Source organism: Porites lutea, chromosome 8 (assembly GCF_958299795.1).
Source record: "Porites lutea chromosome 8, jaPorLute2.1, whole genome shotgun sequence".
Classification (NCBI taxonomy): domain Eukaryota; kingdom Metazoa; phylum Cnidaria; class Anthozoa; order Scleractinia; family Poritidae; genus Porites; species Porites lutea.
The window spans coordinates 16,805,584-16,820,583 of record NC_133208.1 but is presented as its reverse complement, the minus strand read 5'-3'; the positions used below and the strand labels follow the sequence as shown (position 1 = coordinate 16,820,583).

Sequence of the window (15,000 nt, the reverse complement as noted above, 5' to 3'; positions counted from 1 at the left end):
AATCGCTTGAAAGCGTTGATTACTTTGGAACAAGTGAACATTACTGAGTGCTCGAAAAAAGATAAGAATCTTAATTAGCAAAATTGCGATGGTCGGGTGTGGTAAACTTTCACTGTATGCAAATGACTCTTGTGATGAGCATGCGATTTATTTTCGGCGATGATCGAAATGAAGTGCCATGTAAATCACTTTTTTGATATCGGGCAATGATGTAATTCCTTTGGAATCGAGGCCCTTGAATTTTCGTGTATTTATACACGCGTATAGCCTGCTTCTGGAGAGGTATTTCTGGTCGTCGCTAACACGCGTACTAAATCAATTCAGAAACAAATAAAAAGTATCGACGTCGATATAGTAGGAAGTAAAAAACCTTTAGCGAGTAAATCATGTTTTTTGTAGAATTAATCGCCTCCTGATTTCTCGATCTAATCTCCAAGCAGGCGAGATGGAATGCGGCTGTAAGCGCCTTCTTGTTACTACCTACTTTATCGACGTCGATACTTTTTATTTGTTTCTGAATGGATTTAGTACGCGTTTTAGCGACGACCGGAAATAACGTCTGCGGTCGCAGGCTATACGCGTGTATAAATACACGAAAAAAAGTGATTTACATAGCACGTCATTTCAATCATCGCCGAAAATAAACCGCATGCTCATCACAAGACCAATAAAAGTTTACAACACCCTACCATCGCAGTTTTGCTAATTAAGATTCGTATTTTTCTTTTTCGACCACTCAGTAGTGTTCACTTGTTCCAAAGTAATGAACGCTTTTAAGCGATAGAATTCGTGAACCGACTCTTTTCGGAAAAGCTCTAGTTCCTAAGCTTTCTTTGCGAAACATGCGTGGCTTCGATCACGCAACGATTCTTAGTCCCAGTTTCCACGGTCCCCGCAAGGAACGCCTGGCACAATGACCCTCTTTTGTGTCCTAAATATAACGAAAAACGCGTTGCAGATTATGAGTCTCGCTGCTTACGTAAGCGAGACTTAAAAAATTGCAATAATCTGGCAGTAAACAAGGATAAATTAGCATACGTCAAGTATAATAGACATATTTAGCCTGCGAACATGCCCCCCCTCCCCCCGGCTACATCTCTATGTTCTTCGTTCTCCCGAATAAAAAAAGGTTTACTGATCACAGTTTTTTAAAACTTACAAGTGGATACGTTAACCAAACGCAGGCAGATGATTTTACCTGTACAATTGTGTCCATCTCCTTCGTACCCTGGTTTGCAGGAGCAATTGAATGATCCTTGGGTGTTATTGCACCAAGCGTTTTCATAACAGCTATTATTTGCAGCGTTGCACTCATCTATGTCTGAAAAATAATCCCAGTAAATTTAAAGGTGCTGGTACGAGAAAAGATAAACATAAACGCTGAAATTCCACAAAGTGGTCGTCTGATTATTGAAACAGTATACAAGCACTGCTTATGTGACAATAAACACTTTTTTGTTTTGAAACTCGCTGCCAATTTGCTTTGCATCAATAAGAAGGGAACCGCATATATTTAACTTTGGTTTCTAACATGATACCAGGCGTAAAGCATATCATACCAGTAGAATTGTATTCCTATACTTCGAGGAGTCGCTTGTATGATATAGTAGCTCTTCTGTGCTTGTGTGCCTTTTATTTTACTTTTTTTTTATTACCAAAATTACTCAAAACTAGAAGATAAACAAATGCAAAAAAAGACACGGTGAAGAAATCTGCAAACGGTTAGACTTTTTAGTCTTCTCGGATAAGGACGATAAATCGTAGGCTCCATCTCACAATCCTGGCACAAACAAATTCTTTGGGACGATGAACAGCCCACGTACTGTGTGGTGGTCTATTTCTCATGAGGGAAGGAACTGTTACGGGCCCCAGTAATTCAGTGTGGGCTGTAACGGTGACTCTGCAAGGATTGGCAAGCCTAAGTAAATATATAAAACTTCGCAAGCACCCATCTGAACAGTTGTAGCCATTCCCACTATAACCTGGTTTGCAACTACAGTTAAAGGAACCTTTGGTGTTAATGTAGATGGCATCGTTGCTACAATTGTGAGAGCTGATCTGGCATTCGTCTGTATCTAAATGTTAATTATAATTTTAGTTAAGATGCATCTTGAATCAATTCTACGCAGGACAGTATGTGACAACAAAGATATATTATGTACTAAAGGTTACGGAATGCGGACGACAGCGAAGGTCTGACATGATGCTCTTGCTCAACCAACGCTGTGCTTTGCGTAAGTTTTAGTGATAGAAAGTCAAATAAGGCGTAATCAGATAACGAGTGATAGACTGAGGTCCAGACGAGCGTTATCAGATTGCCACTTCTGCATTCCATTGCATTCTTAGTGGAAGTCCAAACGAAGCTGCATGCAATACGTACAGTGCAGGCGTGATGGCGATTAGGATTGCGGGCTCCTCTTGTCGCCGGCCGCAATTACTCTTTGATCAAATATATCTTCTTATAATAATACTCGGTTGTGATACCGCCTTTTTACGCATTGTAAAGTTCGGGTTATAAGCCCTGTGTTAATACATTTTCTTAAGATGTTTTAGGAGGGTTTATAAATGGAGGGACTTTGATCCGATGATAGTGTTTAGTGGCACATTATTGAAACTGGCGATTCAAGCCCCATATTCACAACAAAACTGTGGCAGAGGTACCGCAAATAGTGACGCCTTTGTTGACTCGGCAGTGCCGAACTTGAACAACATTTGCGAGAGAAAATTTAGATCAGTAACCCCTTCACTTAATAGCCACCTGCTTTCACAAGTTTTTGAGGTAGATTATCTCTTGAAAATGATCGTGACTATGCAAATTTATGGAAATGTTTAGGAGAGCTTCATAGTTTGGAGCTCTTAAACGAATTCCAGGCCTCGTACTGCCTGATACAAGGCCCCAAATAGGTTTTCGGGATCCGGAATTTCCCATATTTGAAACTCGGGACCCGGGATTTTAAGAAAAATCGGGGCAAGATTCGGGATTGAAAGCATCACGGGAGGTGGGATGTGGAAAAATAACCCTCGGGATTACGGAGTGCACGAAATTTTGGGTCGGGATTACGGGATAGAAGAACGGTACTGGGGAACCTCCTAACATGTACCACTGAAAATGATGCACCATGCTCTAATACCATCATAAATAGCTTACAATAAGTAGAAAGTCATGTATGGAGAATAGGCCTAGGTATAAAATTAATTATAAAATGCCCCTCTTACAACAGGCTCCAGAAAAGTGCCGCGAATAATGTGAGTTATATCCCTAAATCTGCGAACACTCTGTAATACATTAGCAGCAGATGTCTTCATAACGATGCTTTGCAATTAGGTGAGACAAGGTTTTTCTGATTTTTTACCTAGACGATAAAACATCGAAACCTTAAGTTTTCTATAGCTGTTCGTTTATCCCTCACGCTCGTTTTAAGACAAGTTTGAAGATGGTCAGTTACTATGGATACGAGATATAACGTCATAAGTAGCAGGTGGTCAAGCCATTTTTGAGTGAAAATGCATGTTTTTCAACTTTTTTCAGGAATAAAAGAAAAACTTCTGGATAAAATGATGCAAAGTAATTATTTATGTGTTGTTTTACTTGTTAGGCGCAAAAAATTATTAAATGTCACTGTTTTTAAGTGATTTCTGGTTCTTAAAAAATGCAAGATGGTTACCACGTTTAGTGACATTACAGACCTTTAGCAGTGCCACCACGCATAAAATATACTTCATCTTGTAGAGAATTAAGGTCAAAGGCTTTCCACTGAAGGCAAAATAGAAATAAGGGGAGGATCCATCAACCCCAGCCCCCCCGGCTCATTGTACCACGGTGAGGGTATAACTTTGCGTGTACGTCCGAGGGTTAAGCCGGCGTATAACAGCGAATGAAGAGAAATTTGGTTTGGGCTTGTTGATAATTTAAGAGCGAATGTCTGTAAAAATCGAGCAAAATCGAAATTTCGCGGCCACAGTCAAAAAATCATTTTCGCTCATATCTTGTCCATAGATAGGCATAAGTAAGTAACTAAACGTGGTGTAGTTTGTTTTTCAAAAGGCCGCTTGGATTTGGAGAAAATCGACAAAATCAATTTTCGTGGTCGGCGACTTGAAAACAACCAAAATTTAGGGCAAAATGAGGCGGTCTCAAAACTTCCCTCGCACGCACACAGGAAGAAAGCGGGGTAAAATATTTCCCGATAAATCAATTTATAAAGGGCTCTACTTCTCGTTTGGTGATGAATTCTTATCTCAACGATAATCTGGAAGATAAACAATGTTATTTTAGTTTGGGTTCTTTTTCGACTAAACGAAATTTAAATTTAGGCTGAAAGTTGCGTTTTATATTTTAGGCATGTGCTTCACCTTGGTTTTGCCTGAAACTCAAGTCATTTGTTATGTAAACATTGTGCTAAAACATATGTAAGAATTGGACTGGGTAATTAAATTTGTACTTCACACGAACCTTCTGAAGTTGAATAAATTTTGCTTGAAATATGAGACTTTTCAAGAAAGTCGGTTGGTTGTTGCTCGACAAGTCACGATGGCTGGGCTCTCCAAACGAAACTTAACTCACAATCGCACTTGTATTAAAGACATTTGTACTAAAACGATAATTTTTGTTACCTCAAATGCGTTTTCCCGTTCTTGTCAACTGGTATTGCGCCTTGTCCCATGCTAATCAACCGAAGATCCAAAAACTCGAGGAAACGTGGTGCGTGAAAATAACCTCAAACAGAACATGGCCTATCTTTTCCGCAGTCGCACTTTTACATCCATTGCCATTTTAAAATTCTAGGTCTCACAAAAACTGCAATTTTGATAGTGAAACTTTCGGGCTGCCGATGCCTCTTTGGATATAAAAGTCTGGTCAAAAGTGTTGCGTGACAGTATTCACAGGCTTCCAAATCTAACCATTTGAGCGACGCCGATTTTTTAATGTTCTTGCCAGAAGTAGCATATTATGCTACTAACAATCCAAATCATGCTTTTTTTTGTTTTTTTCCTAAGTTTTCTTAAAGTGTGCTTCCATACAATACTAAATAAGTCCAAAAACATCGTTTTTCACGTCAACTTTCCCCCGTTGCCTTGTATGTGCCTTTGATTGACTTCGGGCTTCAATGTCTAGCTATTTCACCGCGTTATTACCTATCGGGCGGCTGTCTTTCCTCTGACATATGACATATGCAAGTTCCATTTTTCTGGATAACAGTTTTCGTAAACATTCTGCAATTTTCTTTCAGTATATATATTTTTTCTAATCTGAACATGGTTATTCGATCGTCAAACTCTTGTTTCAGTCTGTTTATATACATGTATTGAAATTAATAATAATAATAATAATAATTAATAATTAAAATTAATGTAAAGAATTAAAATTTAGGCCCCACTTATATGAAGAAAATTTGTCTCGAGGAGAAGGGTCACCCGCCTATTCGTGCTTCCCTTAATAGGGAGAGGGCATGATCTCAGGCTAAGCTTCCCTGGAAAAGGCAACGTTTCACACATTTCCTTACTGAAAACATGGCGAACCGTTTAAATTACAAAAAGTTTGCTCGGCCAGAAGGGTGACCCACTTTGTCCAGTCACCCTTTTGTAATGGTAGGGTCAGCCTCCTAGCCGGGCCAACGTTTCTCCGTAGGCACTTTACGCGCTTTCCATTGAACAAAAATTCCTGTTTGAAATTTCGGAAAAACCACGTGCCCAGTGGAAGGTGCATTCCAGTTGCAAAGACCAAACCAAAGCCACCGCGAGTTTGGTTATCGTGCTTGTAAGCAGGATACAGATCATTGGTCCTCGGGAAAATAATTTGTCAAATGGAAGGAGACATTTCGGTCCGATTGCTAGATCAAATCCGATCCGTATCGGTAAAGGGCTCGCATAGCCAAGGCGAGACAATTAGAGCATGCGAGAAGGCCGGTTGGGTCAATGTTTTTTTTTCTCTCGGCTAGGAGGGTGACTCTCCTACACGAGACAGGTTTTCTCAATATAAAGGGAATTAAAACTTTTGGATACGAAACTTGTAATAGAGAAGGAATCAGAAAAAATTTCAAAATTCTCAAAAACCAATATTGAAGCACTTGTAATTTCCACCGAAAAAACTACTTAAGTTGCCCTGTGGATGACCGAACAGTTGTTATAATTATATGGCGCCCCACAGAACGTAGTGATTTAGATAGCCTAAATTAAAAGGGTTTTCAATGTATTTAAGAGGAAACTGTCGTTGAGTGCCCCTGTCAACTATCGCCTAACGCTACCACTGCTTTCTTTACCCACATAGTTTTTTTTCAGTTTTACTCTCGGTCATTTGGCATTTTCTGAGTGTGCGCTTTGGTACCGTTCTTGAGACTGAAACTTCTCGAAAGTCCCCATAATTAACGGGCCCCTAAAGCTGTTGTTGTTTACACGCAAGATAGACATTTCAATAGTTTTGCATCTAACATGATAAAACTATCAGTTAATGAAAAAATGAAGTATTTTGCCAGCCAGGACCCGCGCTCCTCTTATTCCTTTTATTTCGGTTTGAATATTTGATTTCGGGCCCGAAAAGTTATAGGGACTTTGGACAAACGGGCCCCACCGACCTGTTTCTCGAAAGTCCCGATAAATAATGCCAATGATCCCTTTCGGCAACAGCTAGCCGTTGGTGAATTATGCTTACTTCCCGAAAGTCGCGATAATTAAAGGGCCCGGTAAGTTGTCTGCGTTTACATTAAAGATCGAGGTTTTAATAGTTTTGCATCTAACATGATAAAACTATCAGTTAATGAAACAAAATGGAGTAGTTTGCCAGCCAGGAGCAGCGCTCTTATTCTTTATATTTCGATTTGAATATTTGATTTCGGGCCCGAAAAGTTACCGGGACTTTCGAGAAACGGGAAACCTGGTCCGTTGTCAAAGGCCGCAAGACCGAATTTACTGGAAAAGTAAACTTAATGCTTTTGCCTAAACAGTGTCATTTTAACGTGAATTTGAAGACGTCAGGGCCTAACCCATTGGTAAACACGTTTGATTCCAGCTTTCTAACTTGCTGTATCTGCGGTATATCTTCTTGGTGACAGATTTTAAAGCTTGTTTGAGTAGCCGAGCATGCTGTAAGGAGGAACTGAAATTGTCTGATAAACTTTGACATATCTTTTGGTAAAGGAATGAGAGACGAACAGGTCAGCGTTCTAGACCCCAGGTTTCTTTCATTGTATATATTCGATACTAGAAACTGAAACTCATGCCTTAAGTCTTCACACTCAAGGAGAGGTTTGTAGACTTGAAAATAGCGCTACGTCATCTACCACTTCACAAGGCCGCCCTGCCTGGATAGCATTTCCCCAATAACTTTGCAATATTTTCTTAGTTACGTTTGCTAATGTAAGTTTTTAATACTGGTTAGCCTGTGCAAGCATTTGAAAAGGGGAGACAGGGTTTAGAGCGAATTGCTTACCTAACATCCTTGACCAAGAGTTACAGCGTAACCCTTTCGATGGATTCTTCTATCCCCTCAACGGTCTTACCATCGGAGTCTTACTAGGTAGTACCCAACTAAGATTCAGAGCTACCCTTCCCCCAAAATATACATACGAAATAACGTGATTTTGTTATTGTGATTCTTCACTCAAAACAAAAAACGCTTCCGAGATCATTTATCCAGGTTGTTCAAAGTTTAAAACCTACAAAGTGTTCGTGTGTACTGGCAGGGTGTATGATTTTGATGTTTTCCAAATTCCTTAATAGTCATGCTTTTATCACACGCGCAGGTGTCCGAAAAACTGACCACCACTTTACACTTTTAAATCAAGTACTGTTGGCAGCCAGACTATGCAACCCTTCAGTTGTTGTATAATTGAACAAATAACTTTGGAAACATCAAGGAAATGTATAAACAATTTTGTTGGCTGTTCGAAGGATGGTTTTCGTTGTCACGCAAGACCACTCCTTGTCTTCTCACACTTCCGTCCCTGTACGTTGTAACTGACTCTATTAAATGGTAAGAACATCTTCCAAATCGCCTAAAATGTCTTAAAAACATATTTTTCTTGTGAAATATTTTGTTCAGCCACCTTAAGAATTTAGATCATAACGCTTATTCGGTTTGAGTGACATTTTAATAACCTAGCCCATCTTCAATGACCTCTCGTTAGAGGTCAAATTACAAAATGCCTTAGCGCCAGCAGAATTTTGGAGCTCGAGAGTAGAAAAAGTAAAGCAAGTGTCCCAAACTATAAAAGTAAGTTAATTTCTATTGCATGTTGGCAAATTAACTATCGTACTAAAGAGGTACATCAGGTTTCTTCTCAAGAAGTGCCAATGATCCCTTTCGGCAAGCCGTTGGTGAATTATGCAAATGCCTCATTTTTTTTGTTCAAGTTCAGAAGGTTCGTCTGAAGCGCAAATTAAATTACCCAAGCCAGTTCTTACATATGTTTTAGTACAATGTTTAACTAAGTTATAGCTTGAGTTTTAGGAAAAACCAAGGTGTAGCACATGCCTAAAACTTAAATCGCGACTTAAGGTCTAAATTTAAACTTCGTAGAGTTGAAAAAGAACCAAAACTAAAATAAAATTGTTTACCTTCCACATTATCGTTAAGATAAGAATTCACCGCCATACTAGGGCTAAAACCCTTTATAAATTGATTTATCGGGGAATATTTTACCACGCTTTCTTCCTTATTGCGTGCGAGTTAAGTTTTGAGACCGCCTCATTTTGCCTCAAATTTTGGTTGTTTTCAAGTCGCTGACCACTAAAATTGATTTTGTAGATTTTCTCCAAATCCAAGCGGCCTTTTGAAAAACAAACTACACCACGTTTAGTTACTTACTAATGAGTATGTATGGACAAGATATGAGCGAAATTTAATTTTTGACCGTGGCCGCCGGTTGCTCGATTTTTACAGACATTCGCTCTTAAAGCACTTGTTACATTTCCTTCAAGCGTGGGGCGGGGGTTTCCACGCAACAATTTAGCTCCCTTCAGGAAAATAAAATTTAGGTTCAAAAGTATGCTATATAATCCCGGGGGGGGGGGGGGGGGGGGGGCGCTGCCATATATGGGCTATATAGGAATTTGCGCTGTGAAGGGCATGGTTTTCAAGCAGTTTACTCTAGGATAGGGTATATAAATCAGAGCGTTTGGGTCTACAATAGGGTATCATTTTTCAGGAAACTGATTAGTTGGTTGAAGATTTTAAGGTACAAGGTTTTGTTTTGGCTAGACTGTGCTAGTGTCCTCAGTAGTTTCTGGATAACAGCTACTCTAGGATAGGTCGGATTTGGGGAGTTTACTCTAGTATAGGGTAGCAAAATTCAGCTGAACTAGCTCTGGTATAGGTTAATGGATCCAGGGTCCCAGCGGTACATCCCCACGCAGAAATTCCTAATGCTTGCTCAATTAAGTTTCTGTAGTTGTCGCACGTTACTCTTTTGTTGTCGATGAAAGTCACACTTAGATCTGTGCATATGCTTTCGTAGTGACAGTTGATTTCAATAAGCTGATTTTTATTGTTATCCCGTGGGACGTAGGTCAGTCCTGAAATTGCTATCGTAGGCAGTTTTCCATGTTTGTTCTGATTTTATTTGCGGTCAGTTTCCCGACATCATTTGTACCGGAATGGATTACAATATAATCATAATCAATTCTTTCCTGCATGTGGTTGATGTACTGGCTTGTTTCCCTCGTTCCCCCAGCGAAAGTTTCCTTGTTTATATAAAGGTTTGGGGCGAACTTGCGTTGCTGTATTCCTCTTATCATTGAATCTCCTAATAAAAGAATCGGTCCCTTTGATAATCGCTCATTTGGGTTGTAACATGATTCTGATTTGAGGAGGATGTAGAAGCAAGTTGATCGTTGGGCTGGGAGATTGGTGGTTGCGTTCTTGTAGCAGTGGGACTTGAAGTAGTAGTAGATAATGGATTAGGTTGAGTGTTTGCTGGGATAGATTCAACGATCGAGCGATTTTCCTCGACTTGAGTTTCATACATGTTTGACGTAGCTACTGTGTACGTGTACTCATTTGAGTCCGCCTATTACCGTTGAAAGTTGTGATGTAGGGTCTTGATGGCTTGTTTCTTGTAACTGTGAGATGAAACTGTGAGATGAGTGACTGTTCAGATGTACACACTTGATTTGTTGTTGTCATTGAGTTTTTGTAAAATGTGTTTGATCCAGTCCTCAGTAGATGATGCTTTAGTTTGCAGCGTTTTTAGATCCGAAGACAGTTTGGAGGATAGATTTGCAATTTGCTTTGCTAACTTTTGCACCTCTTCGCCGATTTCGTCCTTAACCGCTTGAATATGATTCGCAAGATAGTTTTATTTCTTTTGCTTGGTTTTTAGACTTTTGTTCTAAATCTTTTAACTCTATCATGCATTCACTTATTTCTATGGAGTTAGAGGAAATATGACTTTTAATCTTCTTGTTAAAGTCGCGTTGTTCTTTGATGAAGGCCTCGAACTTTTCGTAACGGTCATTGTGATCACTTGTTGGTTTCAAATTCAACACTGGTTCAGTAATCTCAGCACTTCCACTGTTAGACGTTACTTCGATCAGAGTATCTTGACATTTAGTTCCTTTTTCGACAATATTCCGAAGCTTTTTTACATACTGATCCTTTTGTGAGCCTTGCACTTGTAAAGTTTTTGTGGGGGAATAGAAGTTAACGGTTACCGTTTCAAACTTTAACACCTCTGTGTTACCGTTGGAGTTTACGCTCACTAAATTATTCTCATCTCCTCCTTCCAGTTCAGCGATCCAGAAGTCTCGTAAGGTTTTTAAGTCACTGTTCCATTTAAATGGATTCTTTTGAGGGTTAAAAACCAAATGTGGATTGATTTCAGTCGGAGCAATATCTGTCGTTGCCGCCGCCATGATGGTCAGTCATATCTTGACCCACTCCGCCTGCCACTGTGACGTCATATAGTAACGGGCAAAAGCCTCGGGTCGCTTTTGCAAATTAGCAAGGGATACCACGGTTATTAGGAAGAGCGAGGTCGAAGAAAAGCTAAGAAGCCAGCAAATATCGCTAAATTGATCGTAAGTGTGTGAGCTTTAGGAGGTTCCATTCACAGATCACACATGTTTATATTTCATTTATTCTTTTGCTAATTAAACCGACCTAACTTCATATCAATCCTTTCGAGTGTGGGCCTCTGTTGATTTCCTAATTCACCACCATATTCAGTAAAGCTAGTTTGATGGATTTCTACATCGATGGGCCCGTTGAACCGGAAATAATGTGAAATAGCTTTAAAACACGCGCTTAAGCTAATTTTCCTCAAATGTATATTTGAATTAATGATAAATACAGCTCAACCAGCTTCAAAAAGCGTCTATGCAGAGAAAAATGGTTTTGATATAACCAAATTAATTTTTCAAAACATGTATGCGTGGCAGTGTGGTACAGCGGTCAAGGAGTTGCTTGCAGCTGCAGATGAACCGGGTTCGACTCCCGGCGACACCGCATTTCCTGTTTCTTCTTTGTATCATTTTTTCTTTCTTTTTTTTTTTTTTCTGTTTAGTCTTTGTTTTTTAGCCCGATTTTTCCTTTTGGTCTGTTTTTCTTTATTCTTACTGCTGACCCTGCTGATCATGCACTTGGATCAATATATATTTTTAAGCTTTAGTCCGGAATTATACTTTAGAAAAGGGACTAAACTAGTACACCACAAACTTTTCTAATTTACACCCAACTACCTCTGGCGAAATTTAACTTGCCTCTTGTTCGTCGTCTTAATCATAACTTATATTATTACCGTAAAATCTCCACTGGGTTTACCCCAAAAGAATAATCAAACGAAGCCTTTTATTGGTGTTTGGGATTTAGTTATAGAATTACAGGTGTATGTCTAGTATTAAAATGCGGTAAAGCAACAAGAGTCAGTGCTTAGTCTCTCACAAATACCCGTCATTTATCTTCTTCTTTCAACGCTACCGGTTAAGCGAACTTTGAAAGGATTGATATGGGGTTCCACTACCTCTGAAGAGCTGAAAGTACGCACAATGTAAAGTATAATACATCTTATGATGAACCTCCTAGCTAATGCTGTGTCAAAATTCTTTCACCTTGCTGTGCACTGACCCTAAAAAGTGTGACCGGGTCGGTCTGATTGCCCATAAAATTTGCTAGACGATAGAAAGAAATCTTAAAAATTCATTACACCACTGGACGTTTCATTCCAAAAAAGTACCAAAGTCTGTTTTTCTATAACACTGAGAGCTCTTAAAATCTCCAGATCCAAAAAATCGGAACAGTATTGCCGTGATAAATTCGAAATTTTTATTCGTCTCTTCGATGAACACTTTGTTCGAAATTTTGAAAGTCACCGACGCGAGACGTGACGTCATACTGGCAGGCGGACTGAACCACCGATTTCCTTGGAGACATCATCCCCCCTCCCCCCCCCCCGCCCCTTCTGATCTATGATGATTTTCATGTGCCGGATGTGCTCATTGTGTTGTTGTACATGTGAAGATAAACTCTCAAGGGTACTGATTCAAACAAAAGCAATCTTACGAATTATCGATGAGCGATTCCCGAAACTCATACCTGGCAACTTTATAAGTATTTCCATGTTATGCAGCACATTTGTTCGACATTTGCTTGCTGCTGCCGCTGCTTATCTCGTAAATTTGATTCGACTACGACAACACTTCTCTAGTTGATTGCTTGTTTTCACGCGACGATTTTGATTGTCCTGTCATTTACACATGGGGTATCGATAAAAGCAAAGCTGTGATTGGAAGCGGTCACCGTACCGCAAGCGTGGCACGAACACCTTGAAAAAAATGGTAGCTGAATTCGAATTGGCTAACCGCGGGAAAAGTACTTGGTTCGATTCTCAGCAGCCGTTTGTGGGGAGGAGCGTTGCGTGACGACGCTAAAAACGGCTGTGTAGAAGACTAGTTGTAGGCACCTGTTGTCTTAGCTTTCAGAGCTTAGTTTTCGCTACTTATGTGTTTTTTGAAAAAGCTACTCTAGATCTCAATTTTTCCAATAAAAGAAATAGTACGATCAATAATGGATGCGGCTTTTCTTGGTCAACTATCTTATCTTTATCCCATCGTAGTACAGAATAGGGGGTTAACAGTTACTCCCTCTTGTTTTTCCACGTTGTTTAAGAGTTAGCCGAGGAAGTACCTTACAAGATGATGAAAACATGCATGAGCTCTGACGTTATCCACAGTACGTGACGACTGAGATCTGAGATTTGAATAAGTAAGTAAATAATAACTGAATAAATAAATGATTAGAAATTATTAAAAAAAAAAATTTGCGAGTAACAATTTCCTATAATTTACTGCAAATTATAATCGTACATTACTAAACAATACTCTTTTTTTACTAAATTAGTAGTATCAAAACTAACGGAAAGCGAGACAGGAATTCGAAGAACCAACCTGAACAGTTGTGACCATTTCCAATGTACCCTGGTTTGCAACTACAGTTGAAGGACCCATCAGTGTTGGTACAGGTGGCATTTTCACTACAATTGTGAGAGTTGTTCAGGCATTCGTCTGCGTCTGAGTGATAATTTTAGTAAACGTTTTATTATTCTGCCTGAGCAAATAGGAGAATGTACATGTGTTTTAACCGTTAACTATATAATTATTATATAGTTTACGGTTAAAACACATTCCCTTTCTCAAAATATCTGTTTTACTGACTTGGCAGGAATATTGGTCGCATTATGAGCCATAATATTTCTGTCCAGAGTAAAATTGGGCAAACGATTTTTGTAAAAGTGTAACTACTGTTTGTTGGGTGAATGAGAATGACTTCAGAATTTTTGCGCTGACTATGCCACCCTCCAAGACTTGAAAAAGCTGTTCCGGATCTCTCTTTTTGCAATTAAAGAAGTAGCACGATCATTAATGAATACTGTTTATCTCGGTGAACCATCTTAATATCTTACACTCCTGTCGTAGTACAGAAAAGCGGGTTAATAGTTACTCCCTCTTATTTTTCCGCGTTGTTTAAGAGTTATCCGAGGATGTATTTTTAATTGCATGATGTCGCAAGTAATTAGAGATGAGCTCTGACTTTATCCACAATACGTGACGACTCAGAGATGTTACATTTGAAAAAGTAAGTAAATAATAATTGAATAAATAAATGTAATTATTTTAAAAAGAGCGAGTGATACTTTCCTATAATTTGCTGCAAATTATAGTAGTACATCGCTGAACATTTACTTTTTTTACTAAATTAGTAGTATCAAAACTAACGGAAAACGAGACAGGAATTTCAAGAACCAACCTGAACAGTTGTGGCCATTTCCAATGTACCCTGGTTTGCAACAACAGTTGAAGGACCCTTCGGTGTTGGTACAGGTGGCATTTTCACTACAATTGTGAGAGTTGTTCAGGCATTCGTCTGCGTCTGAGTGATAATTTTAGTAAACGTTAATTTTTTTCTACCTGGACAAACAGTTAATAGTTAATATAACTATATACTTTACGGTTAAAAACACATTTCCTTTCTCGCAGTGATTTCAGAATATGACATCAGTCACCTCTCAAACTAAGGCGAAATGTTTTAAATGCATTTTAAAAAACCCAAAGAATTTTACCTGTACAATTGTATCCATCTCCATTGTACCCTGGCTTACAGGAGCAAGTGAATGATCCTTGGGTATTATGGCACAAAGCTTTCTGGTGACAGCTTTTAAAATCTGTGTTACATTCGTCTATGTCTGAAATAAAATTGCAATAAACTGGCAGTAAACAAGGGGAAATTAGCATAAATACGTCATTCTATATAAGAGACATATATAGCATAATCAAGTCCTTTTTGCCTGCGAACATGCCCTCCCTATATGTCTAAATGTTTTGTCGCTCCCCCGAAGAGAAAAAAAAAGGAATGCTTGATCATCAGTTTAAATCCCACTAGAGAAATTGCATAGCAAAATGATTTTTTTTGTGGTTGAAAGAATGCGCATGCTTCTCATGCTTGTTTCACCTGTTAGAGAAAAAACAACAACATACAACAAAAAACTTAGATATTGATTGCAAAAAAGGAAC

The 15,000-nt window shown here is 39.0% G+C and overlaps 2 protein-coding genes across 2 annotated transcripts in view; one reads left to right on the top strand and one right to left on the bottom strand.

Moving 5' to 3' along the window:
• The window catches only part of LOC140946598 (uncharacterized), an 18,179-nt gene extending 8,059 nt beyond the window's left edge, over nt 1-10,120 (bottom strand). The window contains exons 1-3 of the mRNA XM_073395718.1: nt 10,012-10,120; nt 1,958-2,075; nt 1,199-1,326 (exon numbers count right to left, since the gene is read on the bottom strand). Coding sequence (XP_073251819.1) covers nt 1,199-1,326; nt 1,958-2,075; nt 10,012-10,120 — 355 coding nt within the window. The remainder of the gene's footprint in view (nt 1-1,198; nt 1,327-1,957; nt 2,076-10,011) is intronic.
• LOC140945265 (uncharacterized) overlaps nt 1-15,000 on the top strand; it is a 207,786-nt gene that overhangs the window by 122,639 nt on the left and 70,147 nt on the right. The gene's annotated exons all lie outside the window — the stretch shown is intronic.